A 14,550-nucleotide genomic window follows, 5' to 3' on the forward strand; every position below is an offset into this window, starting at 1 on the left:
TGCTGTTCTTTTATTGCGTTGTAGGCAGCTTTGTGCTCCATCAGGATTATTAGAAAAGTGCCAGATCTTGCTGAAAATTTTATGAAACCTGCTGGAGCTTTTCTTGGTGAAAAACATCACGGAGTTTTAATCACTGGTGTTCAACTCTGTATGGATCTGTGCAAAGCCAGTTCGGAGGCCCTGGAATATCTAAGAAAGGTAAAGTATCCATATTCTGATTTTGTTTTTGTGTGGGCAATGGGTTATAGATTAGTCTTCCGATCTTTCTGTATTTGGTTGTTCTATGCTCTATGATTTGAGCTCTCAAAGTCTTCTAATGGGAAAATAATTGATTGAAAAAAAGAACTTTATTTCTTTTAAAAAGAACTTTGTTTCTTTCTTTAGATTAGACATTGTTGTTTTCACACAAAGACATACATGTCAATATGTATGCTTCTGCTTTTCTTTATGATTCTATGATACATACACTTCTACCTACACTTCTAACTTGCAACAGCTGCACATGATTTTGAGATCTTGGAATAACGATAGGCTCCTTATAACACATGCAAGAGAAGGACTAATTAAAAAGGCACCTTGCTATTTAAGTTACCTTTTTCTTTTTTCTTGGTAACACCAAGTAACCTGTTGGATTTCTATCTCAACTGTGAAATGGATTTCTATCTCAACTGTGAAATGTGTGATACACAGTAAATATGACATGTGGTAATTATCAAAAGGATGCAGTTTCTATAAGGCCTAAGCTTAAAACAAGCTAAAGCATCACCTCAAATTCCTGTCCAGAAAGCTTTTTGGGCATCGGAAATTTCCATTATAGCTCTAAAATCAATTTCCAATATCGAATTATTTGAATCGCAAAAAATGGTACAAATCTTGCGGATCCGTAAACACTTATTTCAGGTTGAAATTCATGGTTCAGATAATGTGTTACACAATATACACTACTTTTAAGGTTGAAATCATTATTTTTTTTAACAACCACTTGGTCATGGCCGGGATGATCGATTTGAAGGTTTCCCGACGCCAAAACTGCAATTTTCGGCGAGTTTTGAGGTGAGAGACTTTGCTTATTTTGTTTGGGTTGCAGCCCTATCATAACATTTTCCTTATTAAAAAAAAAACAAACAATATCACATGAGATGAACATTGGGTTTTCAGAATCTTGAACATGTCAGCATATGCACTTCATTGTAATTATTATGTTCTCTCACTCTCAGAGGTAAGATAGTAGTCAAAGTGCTGTCTCATATGTCAGCTTGCTAGTCTCTTCCAGTATCCATCTGTTTTTTTTTCTCGACGAACAAGTCTCCATCTTATGTTGTAATACTAGAACTTTGTTTCTATTAAAAAACTGCAGCATTTATGAACCAATATAGTGGCTAAAATATTCTGTTAGAAAGAATGATGTGCTAGAGAACTAGAATGTTGATCATTTAGCTAGCTTTTAAGTTTTTCCATGAGTTTCGATCATGTTTCCGGTTCTGCATGAGCCCTTTTGATTACTTCATTATTGATTAAGCATAATTCTCATTTTTCCTAGTCATTAATTTTGTTTTCCGTTGTTTCATTCTTAGCGTATAATTTGGATATTGCCTTTGCCTTATTTGAGCTTCACTGAGCATGATTTCTGCTAGTGTGAGCACCCCTAATTGATCTGGAAGGCATGAGACGCTGATACAATGCAGTGTTGGATGGTAGTCTACTCAGAATAATACTATTTTCAGTTGCATGATGCTATCTTTTCACCATGAATGTTGCTGCAGCATACAAAGGATTTGGTTCGGGTTTTGAAGAACGTTATTACTAGTGGCTATACTCCTGAGTACGACATTTCTGGTATCACGGATCCTTTCCTGCAGATTAGAGTGCTTAGGCTCCTTCGTATTTTGGGGCAAGGAGATGCTGATGCCAGTGATGTTATGAGTGACATTCTTGCTCAGGTTTGTGCAACACAATTTGCTTCCTATTATTTTTGTTCTTTCTTATTATAATAGTGACTTATCTTCATTCTTCTTACTGATCTTCATGTTGATCTGTTGAACCATTAGATTACTTTTTAAGTGTTAGTTTGTATATTCATGTGCTTTTCCTTCGAATTATTTTTGTGCATTTTTGCAGTCTTTCTGGGGGTGAAGGCATTAGTCAATCTCTGGTGATCTTAATGAAACTAATGCACCTGGCAGTTTATATCTTTAGTTTCTCCTTTGGGTTGCTGAGTCAATTGAAACATATGGTCTTGTGGAGATATAGATGTTTAACTTGACTATATGAGTTGGATGTTTTTTTTAATGTGTTGCACTCCACTTTTAGTAATTTGACATGAAGCAACAGCCTTCTTCCATTTATTGTTTCACTAAAATAATAGGACAAAAAAACAGAGATATGTTTGTCCATCTTAAACAGCTGTTGTTGATTCCTGATACGTCTTATGAATTTCAGTCTTCCATTGAATATATCTTTGCTTGATTACAGATTGCATGTATGTGTTGATCATGTAGGATCTGAGTTGCAAATTGATCTTATTATGTTCTTATAATTGTCAGCTTCCTAGCTTTGATTTGCTGGATGCTTTATGGGGAGGAGTAGCTCAAAAGAATTTGTAGAGGTTGTCAAAAGAGGGATGGAGGATATTGGAGAGTTATAGGCAGTCTTTGAGTCATGGTTGCTTCCAGTTCCTGATCTTTACTAAGAAACCATGAATTCCATTGGTGCATCAAGTCATAAAGAGTAAATAATCAAAAGATGGAAGTTTGTCCTATGGTAGTACAGAGTCTCCATGATCCATTCTCCATCTGAGACCCATTCTCACATATGTTCTTCAACTAGGCTCTCTTGTGGTGGATTCGGGTTGGTTACATGACTATTTAGATGCAGGGTATTCATTATTTTATAAATTACTAAGAAAGTGTGTATTTCTTTGATACATGATTTGGGGTTTGATGTTAGCATTGTTTCTAAAATGCGGCCACATAATGTGCTATGTGCCCCAAGGCGCATCGCCTAGGAGCACATATACGCTATGGTGGGGTGCACCCACTTATGCGGGCTCATAGTGCATAGCGCCCGCATGGCCCGCCCACACTCGTGGGCGAAAATAGTGCCCACAAGCGTGGGCAATTTGGTCATGGGTTTTGGGGAGTACTAACACCCCACACACACCCCCAAAATACGCACACCCAAAAACAACCAAAAAAAAGAAACGCAATAGACAGCCCTATTCATGTCTGTTTTTGGATCAAAAGAAGGGAAAAATAATTTTGAGAGTTGAGAGCTGTTTAGATTATCTTTTGGTTTCTATTGTCTTCTATGTTTTGTCTCGACTCCTGAACTCTTCACAGACTTTTAGTGGTTGTATGTAGCTTTGGAGTTTGCAACTTTAAAGTTTGCAATTGCGATTATGGTTTTTGGATGTTTATGAATTATGATAATATGATGTCTTCTAAAGTTACTTTCAAGTTTCTAGTTTCTACTGTTTAATGACTCTTCCATCACAGGATTAAGAGTCTCCTAACAGCTGATAATATGGGAGTTAATGAATAAATTAAATTCCTACTATGATATAAATCGTCTTCATATTTGTTTCCATACATTAACCTAGTTTTTGAATTTTTTTATATTTATTGACTGCATTGGGATGGTGCACCTGCATTTGGACTACATCGAGCGGCGTTGCCGCATGCCCCTGACCATATCACGACCACATCCACATTTTAAAACCCTGGATGTTAGTCCTTTTGTAGTTCGAAACTAGGTGTTGCATTCTTTATTTTTTCTTGCATTTATCTTTTGTTGTCTTCATTTACGGTTGTGTGTTTATTGCTCTCTCTCTCTCTTTTGTCTAACACATACATGTCCATGCAGTGAGCTCATGCATGTATACATATCGTAGGTCATAATGTCATATATATGCATTTGCTTGGCCAATTCATCTGAACTTGGTAAGCAGTGCAGTCGACTTCTAAATGTGGATCCGTCTGTTACCTGGTTGACTCGCTTGAGTGAGTTTATTTTATATGAGTTCTTGCCTGTTCTCAAAACCCAATGCTTATGTTTTTCAATGGGGCTTTAGAGTTGGTTCTCTTGCCCTCACTCTATGGGAGTATGTTTTAAAGTTCACCATCTTGCCAAAATTGGCAAATTTCCACACAAAAAGTATGCTGCATATGACCCCGATTATCTGTAAGCAACGGTATGACTCATCTGCAAAAGAAGCCATTGTCGCACTGGGGGAATGATTCATCCCGACTGTCTGTTGTTGACAGTAGTTGGTCGAGAGTTTTCATGTATCATAAAGTTTGTATGCTACAATTTCATAAATGCTGTTCTTTTGTGGCAATATGGAAATATACTTCACTAATGCTCATTTTTATGGAAATCCTCTGTTTCTTTGCATGCCATACTGATGTCTATTGTAGTTCAAATCATATATCCCTATAATTATGTTAATTGTTTTTGGTCGCAGGTTGCAACAAGTACTGAGTCCAACAAAAATGCAGGAAATGCTATACTGTATGAATGTGTTGAAACCATCATGAGCATCGAAGCTACTGGAGGGCTCCGTGTACTCGCCATAAATATTTTAGGAAGATTTTTGTCAAACCGTGACAACAATATTCGGTGAGCTTGCAATTCATTTAATATTCTAAATTAGATATCAGCTGACTGCTGTCCTTTTTATATTCAACAAACCCATTTTTTAACCAGATGCTAGTTTGCAATCTCTATGTTATTGGAACCTATAGTTATACGTTTTTCTAGTTCTTCCTTCTATGGTATTTAAAATCTATGATTAGGAGGTTTCCTCAATCGTGTGTCCTGTCAGCCATAGTTTTCAATGAATTTGATGGTTGTTTATATAGATAGTATGCAATGTTAAAAAAAACACAGGCGCTTTTTGGGGGCTTGGCCGCCTATGCCCAGGATTAGGGACAGGTACGGACTATTCACAAAAAAATTAAGATATAAGTTATAATGTAGGACCATTTATTCATAAAACAATTCGATATGGGACCAATTTCATTGTCTAAACAAATTAATAATCAATTAATTACAAACAAATCAATCTTTCAACTACATACATGTAAATATATCATAAAAAGAAAAAAGTTAAAAAAAATATATCAAATGATTCAATACAATATAGCAAAAAACATCAGAACCCTTATTCAACTTTCATAATAGCATAATGCTCTAAAAATATAAAAATGAAAACAATGTCGGCCCAACCTCATCAATTCGATGGCCAAAAGTTGTCACTATTGACCACTAGAAGCACCAAAAACTACCACGAAGCATTGTCTTTGATTTCGCAAGAAATAAAAAAAATCCAAAATTTGTCGATTTTTTGATAAATCACAAATATAGGTTTTTTTGGGAATATTTCTCTCTCTAGATGGCACGGATTTGATTTTGGGGGTTCAGAATTTCCCTCAAAACCCTTTCCCCCCCTTTTAACCGGGGGGGTAGGGGGTTTACTATTTTGACCATAGTTACTGGGATCTCGTACTTTGGTAGGCGATCCCTTGTAGAATCTTGATTCTGTCGCTTCTGGAATGAAACTCTAAGGGATCTCGAAATTTAAATTTTAGGATCTCGTACCCCGCAAAAAAGGATCCCGATTCTTGTTGTTAGGGATCTCGATCCCAACCTTAAAGACTAAGAAAGCAACAAAACTGATGATTTTCTTTGTTTATAGCCAACTTGCAACACAAATATTGCTTGCTTTCTATAAATAATGATATCCCTATCTTAAAGAGTATACATAATCCTTGATTATCATACACTTTAAGGTTGGTATCAAGATCTCAAAAAGGTTGGGATCAAGATCCCAAAAGGTCGGGATCAAGATCCCCAAAAGGTCGGGATCAAGATCCCTAACATGTGCATTGTACAGACAGCATTCCCTACTATAGGGATCTTCTAGTATTTCACGATCACTCACTCCCGATCTCGATCCCGGTAACCATTCTCGCTCTCGATCCCAACAACTAAGATTTTGACTATAGCTAAGGGCATTTTTCCACCCTTGGCAACTTGCATAAAGGCAGCGCCTAGGCGGGTGCCTTGACTGTAGTGCGCCGCCTTGGCTGCCTAGGCGGGCGTCTAGATGGATGTCGCTTAGGTGCCCCTCCTAAGTTCTGCCTGGGCTTTTTAAGCGATTGGCCGCCTAGGCGACTGAGTGGCCGAATTTTCGAACACTAAAATGTCACTTCAACATATTTTGGCGGTAAATGATACAATAATGTGTAAATCTTTGTGGAAGATGCTGCTGTGGTTTTATTATTGCTTCTTTGCTTGTATGAGTAAAATTAATATAGACTTTCTGGCGGTGTTTTAAAAAGCGGACTAACCAGCAGCACCTGCGTGGCCGCCTAGGTGGTCCAGAAGGCCTGGGTGCATCGTCTAGGCCTAGGCGGCCAAATTAAGCGAATATCCTTGGGCGCCAGCCCGGGTAGCCGCCCAGAGGCGGAAATGCGGCTCTTTGAGGGTATTTTTGGGTCATTTTTTTAATAATGAAGGGGAAAAATTGTGGGTTTTAGGTTCATTTGAAACCTAAAACCCAGTAGAAGCTATTTTAGAGAGAGAAAACCCCAAAATTGAAGGTTGCTCTCTTCGTCCGAGAGGCACATCGCACAACGATTGGGGATAGGGACACCCCTATGCTGTAGGTAGTCCATAGTAGGGCCTTTTCAAAGTGGGCAATTCATGCCAAAGGTTGGACTTCAGGAGGAGCAATAGAAGATCATACCTGGGTGACAATGGAGTTCGAGGATAGTGGGAAAGTAGGTGGCATCAAAAGTTTTTTTAGAAAAAGGCGACAAAAAAACAACTTGAGGGTGAAGGGTCCAAAGGATTTGGTCAGGCCCAAAAAAGCCAAGAAGGTCGAATGAAGCACGGATGACATGTGAAGAACTACAAAGGTTTTAGGGTCAAGGAGAGGCCGCCTGAAAGAAGGGTTCCAGACTCTGAGGGTCTCGGAAGTTGGCATCTCATCCGACACAAGGGAGAGCCTGTTTATGACCAGCGAGAAGAAAGTGGGGAAAAGGTTCATAAGAGGGGTGTGGCCTATCCAGAGATCGGACCATAACCGTATTCGATGTCCCTCTCTAGGGTGGAAGTGGATATTCCTTTGAAATAGAGCTAAGTTAGATAAAAAGGACTTCCATACCCCAGATGGTCTACTTGGTGGTCTTCGAGCAAGTAACCAATCATTGGCAGGGATGCGGTATTAGCAACAGATGACTTGGGTCCAGAGGAGGTTGTTTTGAGTTGCAAGGTGACACCACCAATTTTCGACCAAGGCCGTATTCTGTTTCCTCAAAATGCAAATACCGAGACCTCCTAGGTGTTGGGCTGACAGACTTTCTCCCAAGAGATGAGGTGATACTTCTTGGTGTTGACGTCTCTTGCCCACAGGAAGTTCCTCATTAACTATTCAAGGTGGGAGGCAACCGCAGCGGGCATGTGAAACATGGACATGAGATAAATGGGGGTGTTGGCTAAGGTTGCCTTGATGAGAGTGGATCTGCCCACGAAAGAGAGAAATTATCTTTTCCATCTTGCCAAACGGTGATCCACTTTGTCAGCAATGTGGCACCTCTGCCTCTTTTTAGGTTTTCCAAGGTCCAGTGGCATTCCAAGATAGCTCGTTGGCAGGTCGTCCACTTTGCAGTCCCACCAGGGGACAAGGGATTGAATTGAAGTGAAGTAAGGACTACGCCAATCATTGTTGATTTAGCCATGTTGACTTTGAAACCCATGGCAAACTCAAAACATTTAAGAAAGACTTGAGCGTGTCGTCATCATACTGCAGGTGTGAGATGACAGGACCTCTGGGGCTACTTTTGAAGCCAGTGAGCCAGCCGACTGATACATGGGTGAGATAGATTGGGTAAAGACCTCGGCCGAGATGGCGAAAAGAAAGGGGAGAGGGGGTCTCCTTGGCACAGTCCCTTAGAAGCTGGGAAAACACACCTGAGTGTGTCATTGATAAGGATAGAGAAGAAGGGTCGGGAGTAGCTGCTTTTCATCTACGTTTTCCATCGCACCCCATATCCCATGCGGTCCATGTTCTCATCCAGGATGGCCCAATCGACGTGGTCATATGCCTTCTCACAATCGATTTTGAAGATAAGGCCCGGTTGTTTGGCAAGGTGCCTGGAGTGCATACATTCATGCGCCATCAGGACTTCGTTGAGGATCTACCTTTCTTTGAGGCAGGCACTCTGGGAGAGAGAGATGACATGGGGTAGAATCTCGTTGAGCCGAGAGGCAAGCACTTTGGAGAGGATCTTATAATAAGAATTGATTAAGCTTATAGGGTGAAAGTCCTTAAGCTCTTCAGCCCCTTCTATCTTGGGGACGAGGGTATTTAAAGCAGCATTCATAGCTTTGTGGATTACACTTCGGTGAAAAATGCATAAGATGCAATTATTGTGAAAATGATACAAAAAGGGTCATAAACCAGTTTAAGAAACATCTTGTTGGTATTAAGGGGAATGTTGCCCATTGTAAAAATGTTATTGAAGCTATCAGAGAGGAGATTAAGCAATATATGAGTTCAATATAACACAAATAGGAACAAAATCCTTGTAATTTGGATAACTCTATTTCTGATTCTGTTAGAAGAGGTGATCTGGGTTGGAAGCATGGTTATCACTTGAAACCAGACAATAAAAAATGTATAGTGTAATTTTTTCAGTATTAACTGATTCAAGAAACACCTAGCCGTTATTAAAGGGAATTTGCTTCTTGCAAAAAGGTTCCTAAAGCTATTAGGGATGAGATTAGATAATATTTGAATTTAGTAAAACCAGAAAAGGAAGAAAATGAGACTTGTTATATAGAAATATCTTCTCCAGGTTCTTCTAGAAGCGGTGATCCAGTTGGAAGTATGTTCATAAGCCGAATCCGAATGACAAAAATTGTATAAGGTGTAATTATTGTGGAAAGGATACTAATTGGGGGTATTTACAGGTTCAAGAAACACCTTACCGTATGAAAAGGGATGTTGCCCTGTGTAAAAATGTTCCCGAGGCTACCAGGGAAAAGATTAAACACTATTTGAGTTCAGTGAAACACAAAAAGCAAGAAAATAGTGAAGAGGCACCAGGTAGAGCAGTTCAGACTTCTAGGGCCTTATCTGTACAAAGTAAGAGGGGGGTAGAAGAAGAGTAGGAAGAAGTAGATTTAGAAGAAACAAAGGAGGATGATCATTGTGTTGAATATGGAGATGACTCTGATGAAGATGGCTTGGAATCCGATGTGTATGATGATGCTTACGCTGCTTCTTTTGATGATGATGGTGATGACGGTAGACGCGTGACTCTTGGTGTTGAGTCTCAGACTGTATATTTTATTTGTCTTATTTTCTAATTTCTACTATCTACTCTTGTGTGCATGCCTGTATGGTTGTATCATTGTATGCAAGTATAGATTATGGACTATCTACGATCTAGTATTTTCCTTATCTATTCTTATTTTCTTATTTTTCTTATAGTTCTAGTCCGCTCAGGTTCTGGTTGGTCGTCTAGGCGCTGGGTGGCCAGGCCTCCCCCGTCACCTAGGCGCTGCCTAGTGTTTTTGGAACACTGCATAACACTTTAAATACTTTTTGTTACTTTTCCATCACCAATGAATTGATTGGCACTTTTAAAAGCCTTCACATCTCAGATTTTGAGATGGTATTTGAGTTGGAATATTTTTAGGGCTCCAATTCCCTTTTTTAAGAAGATCGATCTTGTAGAATACTTGAACAATGAACAAAAATTCGCCGCCTATGTGTCCCGGTCGACAAACCGCCTAGGCTAGGCTGTGGGGTCTGGGTGGGCTACTCAATGCGGGCTCAAGTCGGGCGGCCACCTAGTCTGTCTGTCTCTCTCTCTCTCTCTCATGTCCATGTGATCTCTATATATGAGAAGAAGAAGATGGAATCCATGTGTATCGTTGTGTGTGTGTGTGAGAGGGCGAGGCCGCGCATTGGACACTTGGATTCCATCTTCTTTTTTTGTATCGTCAAAAAAAGAAGATGGAACCAAGTGTTCAATGCGTGGCCTCTCTCTCGCACACGCATATACACACAGAAAGATACACATGGACCCATATGCTCCTTTACATGTAAAAAAAAGAAAAAGAAGAAAATGACTTCCAAGTGTTCGATGTGAGGTCCCTCTCTCTCTCTCTCTCACAAATACATATGCAAAAGAAAAAAAGAGGATGATCTTTAAGAATTTCATGCGAGACCTCATGCACACATATACGTGCACATGCACATACACACACTAAACACATACACATACATTCAGAAAACACACACACACAAAAAACAACATATGGCCCCTACTCAACCCCTTCTCTTAGGGCTGTCCAGGTATCTAGGCATCCACATCTGCCCTTTTGAACCTTGTACCTGAATAATATATTGGATTTGGAGCTTTCTGGGTCCATACCATTCAGAAACATGGGTTAATGAAATGTGGCTCCTTGGTCATGGGGTAGTCAAACTGTGCCAAACTATTTTCCTTCATATTTCAATTTGAGATGCGCTGGTTTTGGGCGACCATGTAATGTTCTAGCTTGATACTTTTCATAAATTAGAAACTTAGTAAATTATATAAGGCTTTGTTGTCTCATTATAATTATATTTTTCAATAAATGCTAACTTTTCTACATTTACACACGCGTGTGTGTGCTGAATCTTGTCTTGCATGGCATGGGAACTTAGATACCATCTATCTGTCTTTGACCCGATGAAAATTCTTGTATACAAGCTGCATATCCTGAAAGTCCAGTCTTGCAAACTTTGTGCTTTTTATATTGCTTCATTTGTTAAAATAGACTTGAGCATGGAGCTGATATCCAAAACTGTGGAGTGTATATAAGTGTCTTTTTATGTTTTCTCTCTAAGGTATGTGGCTCTAAATATGCTAATGAAAGCTATCACGGTTGATGGTCAAGCAGTGCAACGGCACCGGACAACGATTTTAGAGTGTGTAAAGGTACCAAAAGACTTACATCCTGAGAATCATGCATCATAAATTCAGAACATAATTTTTTAATTTATTTATTTATTTTTGAAGTTGGTCCCATTTGTTCCGATTATCCCATTCATCCTAAATTGTTCAATCTTTATTGCTTTACAACAAGTCTATTTTAGCAATCTTTTATAACATGTTATTATTCTTTATCTAGTTGCCATGTGCTGTGAACTCTTGAATTAAGTTCTGTTCATTCATTCTCTTGATAGAATTCACCTGTTTGAATTTCTTATCATCTTTTGCATGCGGTAAACATGGTTTCTAATACCAGTTCTCTTCAACAATCGGGACTAATGATTTTAGTGGTAGTATCAAATATATTTGATTCGTCCTACTTTGATTTAAGGAGTCAATTTTTGCAATCAGTAAAATGCTTGTTTCGTAATTGTGTTCAATTTGTTCAGTATTGCTTAAAATTTCTTAGTGTTTTTTTTGAGGGAATTTTTTTTAATTGTACTAAATATATATGGAAGCAAATTACAATCTCTATGTATATATAGGTACATTTCTTGGTATTTATTATGTTTAGTTGTTCTTTGTTACTTCTCAGCATCAAGAGATTCCAAGTACAAATGGTGTTTTCATAAGTAAAATATTCCAAAGAGTGATAAATGAGCACTTCTTAAAATATGTAGGTGGTTATGTATAGAATTCATGAGTGTTCTTGGTTTTTATTGAAATGCGCAAAGTTTCTTATTCGCGGGCTAGAAAATTTTTGTCACACTTGTGTATCTTTGAAAACTAAATTGTGGAATGTTGCTAGCAAAAAGATTGTTCTCTTTTACGATTCAGTAACAATTTGGCTCAGTAGTTAGGCCATTGGGGGCTGCTGCATGAAATCTGAGATTTGAATCCCACAGCTGAATTACCCAGAATAATTTGATTTTGTTTCTTAAATAGCATAAAAGAATATTTTCTTTTGCAAATTTAAGTGGTTTGGGATGGTTTCATCACAAGAGCCTTTCAGTTCTCTTCTAAATATGCAATATGGCAAATTTAATTTTAAAATGAACGCAGCAATCAACTGGACTCTTTCGACCTAAAACACCACAAGTGATATTAATTTCAAGGGATATCCAATACAATTCATGATACTTCAAATCAGTTTTGCATGAATGTATGATTTTATCCAAAGATGTTAATTTCAATGGATATCCAATACAGTTCATGATACTTCAAATCAGTTTTCCTGCATAAATGTATGATTTTTATCCAAAGAAAGAGTTGAATCTTAGGCCTCAACCTTGAGCTCATATCAACTAGATTCGAAAATTAGGTCTCTCTCACAGATTTTGATCCTTACATAACTTGATTTGAAGTTATTTTGGGATGTGGTGAAGCATATTGATATTGATTTTCACTGTTTTATGTTTTTTTTGGGTATGAAAGACACAACCCTCAAAAAATAAATTAGTGTTTTTAATATCTTACAAAATCAGATGTCCAAATGAACTGGAACCATGTAAAAGATGTGCAAAAGAGATTTTCAAAAAATCTCTGGTTTAGGTAAAACAGAGTTCACACCTAAGAAGTCAACCTTTCCTCCCAAAAAACAAAAGGAAAAAAATAGGGTACATACTTGGGCCTGCGGGGATTGATTCCCACATGTGAAGCACAAACGGTTGCATAAAACCAATATTAACGTAGTGGTCCAAAGTTGCTGATATAAATTTGCCTGTCTTTTTTTTGTATGCAAAATTAGATGTGTAGAAAGGTTCAATTTGATTGCAGATATTTGGAAAAATTTGGACATAGAGAGGGTAATGGTGTGTGGATATCTTCTTTGGATCCCCTACCTTATCAGATGCTTCGGTTTCGTCATGAATGTTTTACATACTAAAGGAAATGGATAATTGGTGATGATTGAATAAACATTATTGATTCTGTGTTTTATAGCTGTTGATTTCATTGGCATACGTTATTTTGAATTTGAAAATATTTCTACCTATTTCAATTGTTGGTTCCATCCCATATGGTCTTGTTCTGCTTCACTTAATGTTGTCTGTTTCTCTTTTCTTCTAAATTTTTTTTCGGTAGCCTTCTATTAAGCTTATGTTTTATAAAATTCTCGAGTTTCTTTTTTCATTTTTTACTGCAGGATTCTGATGCTTCAATCAGGAAGAGAGCCCTTGAACTTCTTTTCCTGTTGGTGAATGACAGTAATGTGAAGCCATTGACTAAAGAACTTATTGAATATCTTGAAGTATGCGATCCAGAGTTCAAGGGTGACCTTAGTGCCAAGATCTGTTCCATTGTGGAAAAGTAAGGGTGCATCTATGTTTGGTATTTATTACTGTATTTACCTCAGGATTACAGAATAGTATCCATTTTTGAATATTTCATCTTTTCTGGTGATCATATTTGTAGACCTTGGGATGTTTCTTGTGGGATGCAAGATGCAAATTTATATAGTGTTCGTTTAATATTTGAATTGCATTGATGTGATAAATAATGTGTGTTTTTATCCTTATGTGATTATATTTTTGACACTGCTCCTTATGGAATGTTCAGATTTTATAGTCGGTTTTGCCTGGACTTGCAAAGAAAATTATCTGATAACATTTTCTGAAGAGTCTAGTATAAGTCAGCTTGCAACGTCAACCTTTTCTTCAAAACCATTAATCTCAAGAAATACACATGAGATGTAGCTATATATTCATATATTTGGGATATTAATAATTGATTTGATTTAGAGGAGGCTTCTGTGATGTGGTGCCAAATCTTCATCTGTCAACATCTTCAGTTTTTACTAGAAGACAACAAGTGTGTTACATTTGCGCTCTACTCATGTATATTAGATGTATCCTTTATAGAGATAATAAAATGTGCACATGTTTTTTTTAAAAAGCATTCAATGTGGGTGATGACACACCCCTCTTAATGACTGAAAATACCCTTACTAAAAAAATATTCTGTTACAAAACAAGGGTATATAAGTGTCCAAAATTTGTTTTGTACATTATAAAATGCTCTATAGTGTGAGCACCCTAACATAACCCTTTAAAAAATAACCCTATGACAATTGTGTTGAAGTATGGCACAATTTCTCTTAGATGAACTGAAATTTCCTCTAAACTCACTTGTTTTTTTGCAAAGGAATAATCAGAGATTAATATATTTTAAAAAAATATTCTTTAAATCTCTTCTATAAAATCTGAGTGTGATAGAAACTAAAATATCAAATCTCTCCTTTAGTAATTGTGTTTTGGAAGGAGAACTATGGTGCCAGTATTAGTTTCATAGGATTGAGAGTCTTTGGTGAAGAGATAGAAATTTATGTACCAATAATATGAACTAAGATATCAAGAAATCTCTCCTCTAAATAGTTAAGAGGGATTTAGAAATTGGCAGGAGCTGAAAAGAGGAGCATATACTAAAATGGAAGGACAAGAGATATTTGAAAATTGTACTTTTCCTAGCCATCAAACCTGAGTGAACCTATGATTGTATTTTGCAATTTTCTTTAGAGAACTCTGAACTTAAGGTATGGAGTAGATTTTCTCTCTATATGTTT

General features: G+C 37.5%; 1 protein-coding gene across 1 annotated transcript in view; it reads left to right on the forward strand.

Annotated features, from left to right (window-relative positions):
* LOC18427573 (AP-1 complex subunit gamma-2) overlaps positions 1 to 14,550 on the forward strand; it is a 59,615-nt gene that overhangs the window by 9,724 nt on the left and 35,341 nt on the right. Inside the window, exons 4-8 of the mRNA XM_006836622.4 lie at positions 25 to 198; positions 1,764 to 1,940; positions 4,463 to 4,617; positions 10,907 to 10,997; positions 13,135 to 13,298. Of these exons, the coding sequence (XP_006836685.2) occupies positions 25 to 198; positions 1,764 to 1,940; positions 4,463 to 4,617; positions 10,907 to 10,997; positions 13,135 to 13,298 (761 nt within the window). The remainder of the gene's footprint in view (positions 1 to 24; positions 199 to 1,763; positions 1,941 to 4,462; positions 4,618 to 10,906; positions 10,998 to 13,134; positions 13,299 to 14,550) is intronic.

Source organism: Amborella trichopoda, chromosome 10, assembly GCF_054954075.1.
Source record: "Amborella trichopoda isolate Santa Cruz 75 chromosome 10, AtrichopodaSantaCruz75HAP2 v2.0, whole genome shotgun sequence".
In the NCBI taxonomy this organism is placed as follows: domain Eukaryota; kingdom Viridiplantae; phylum Streptophyta; class Magnoliopsida; order Amborellales; family Amborellaceae; genus Amborella; species Amborella trichopoda.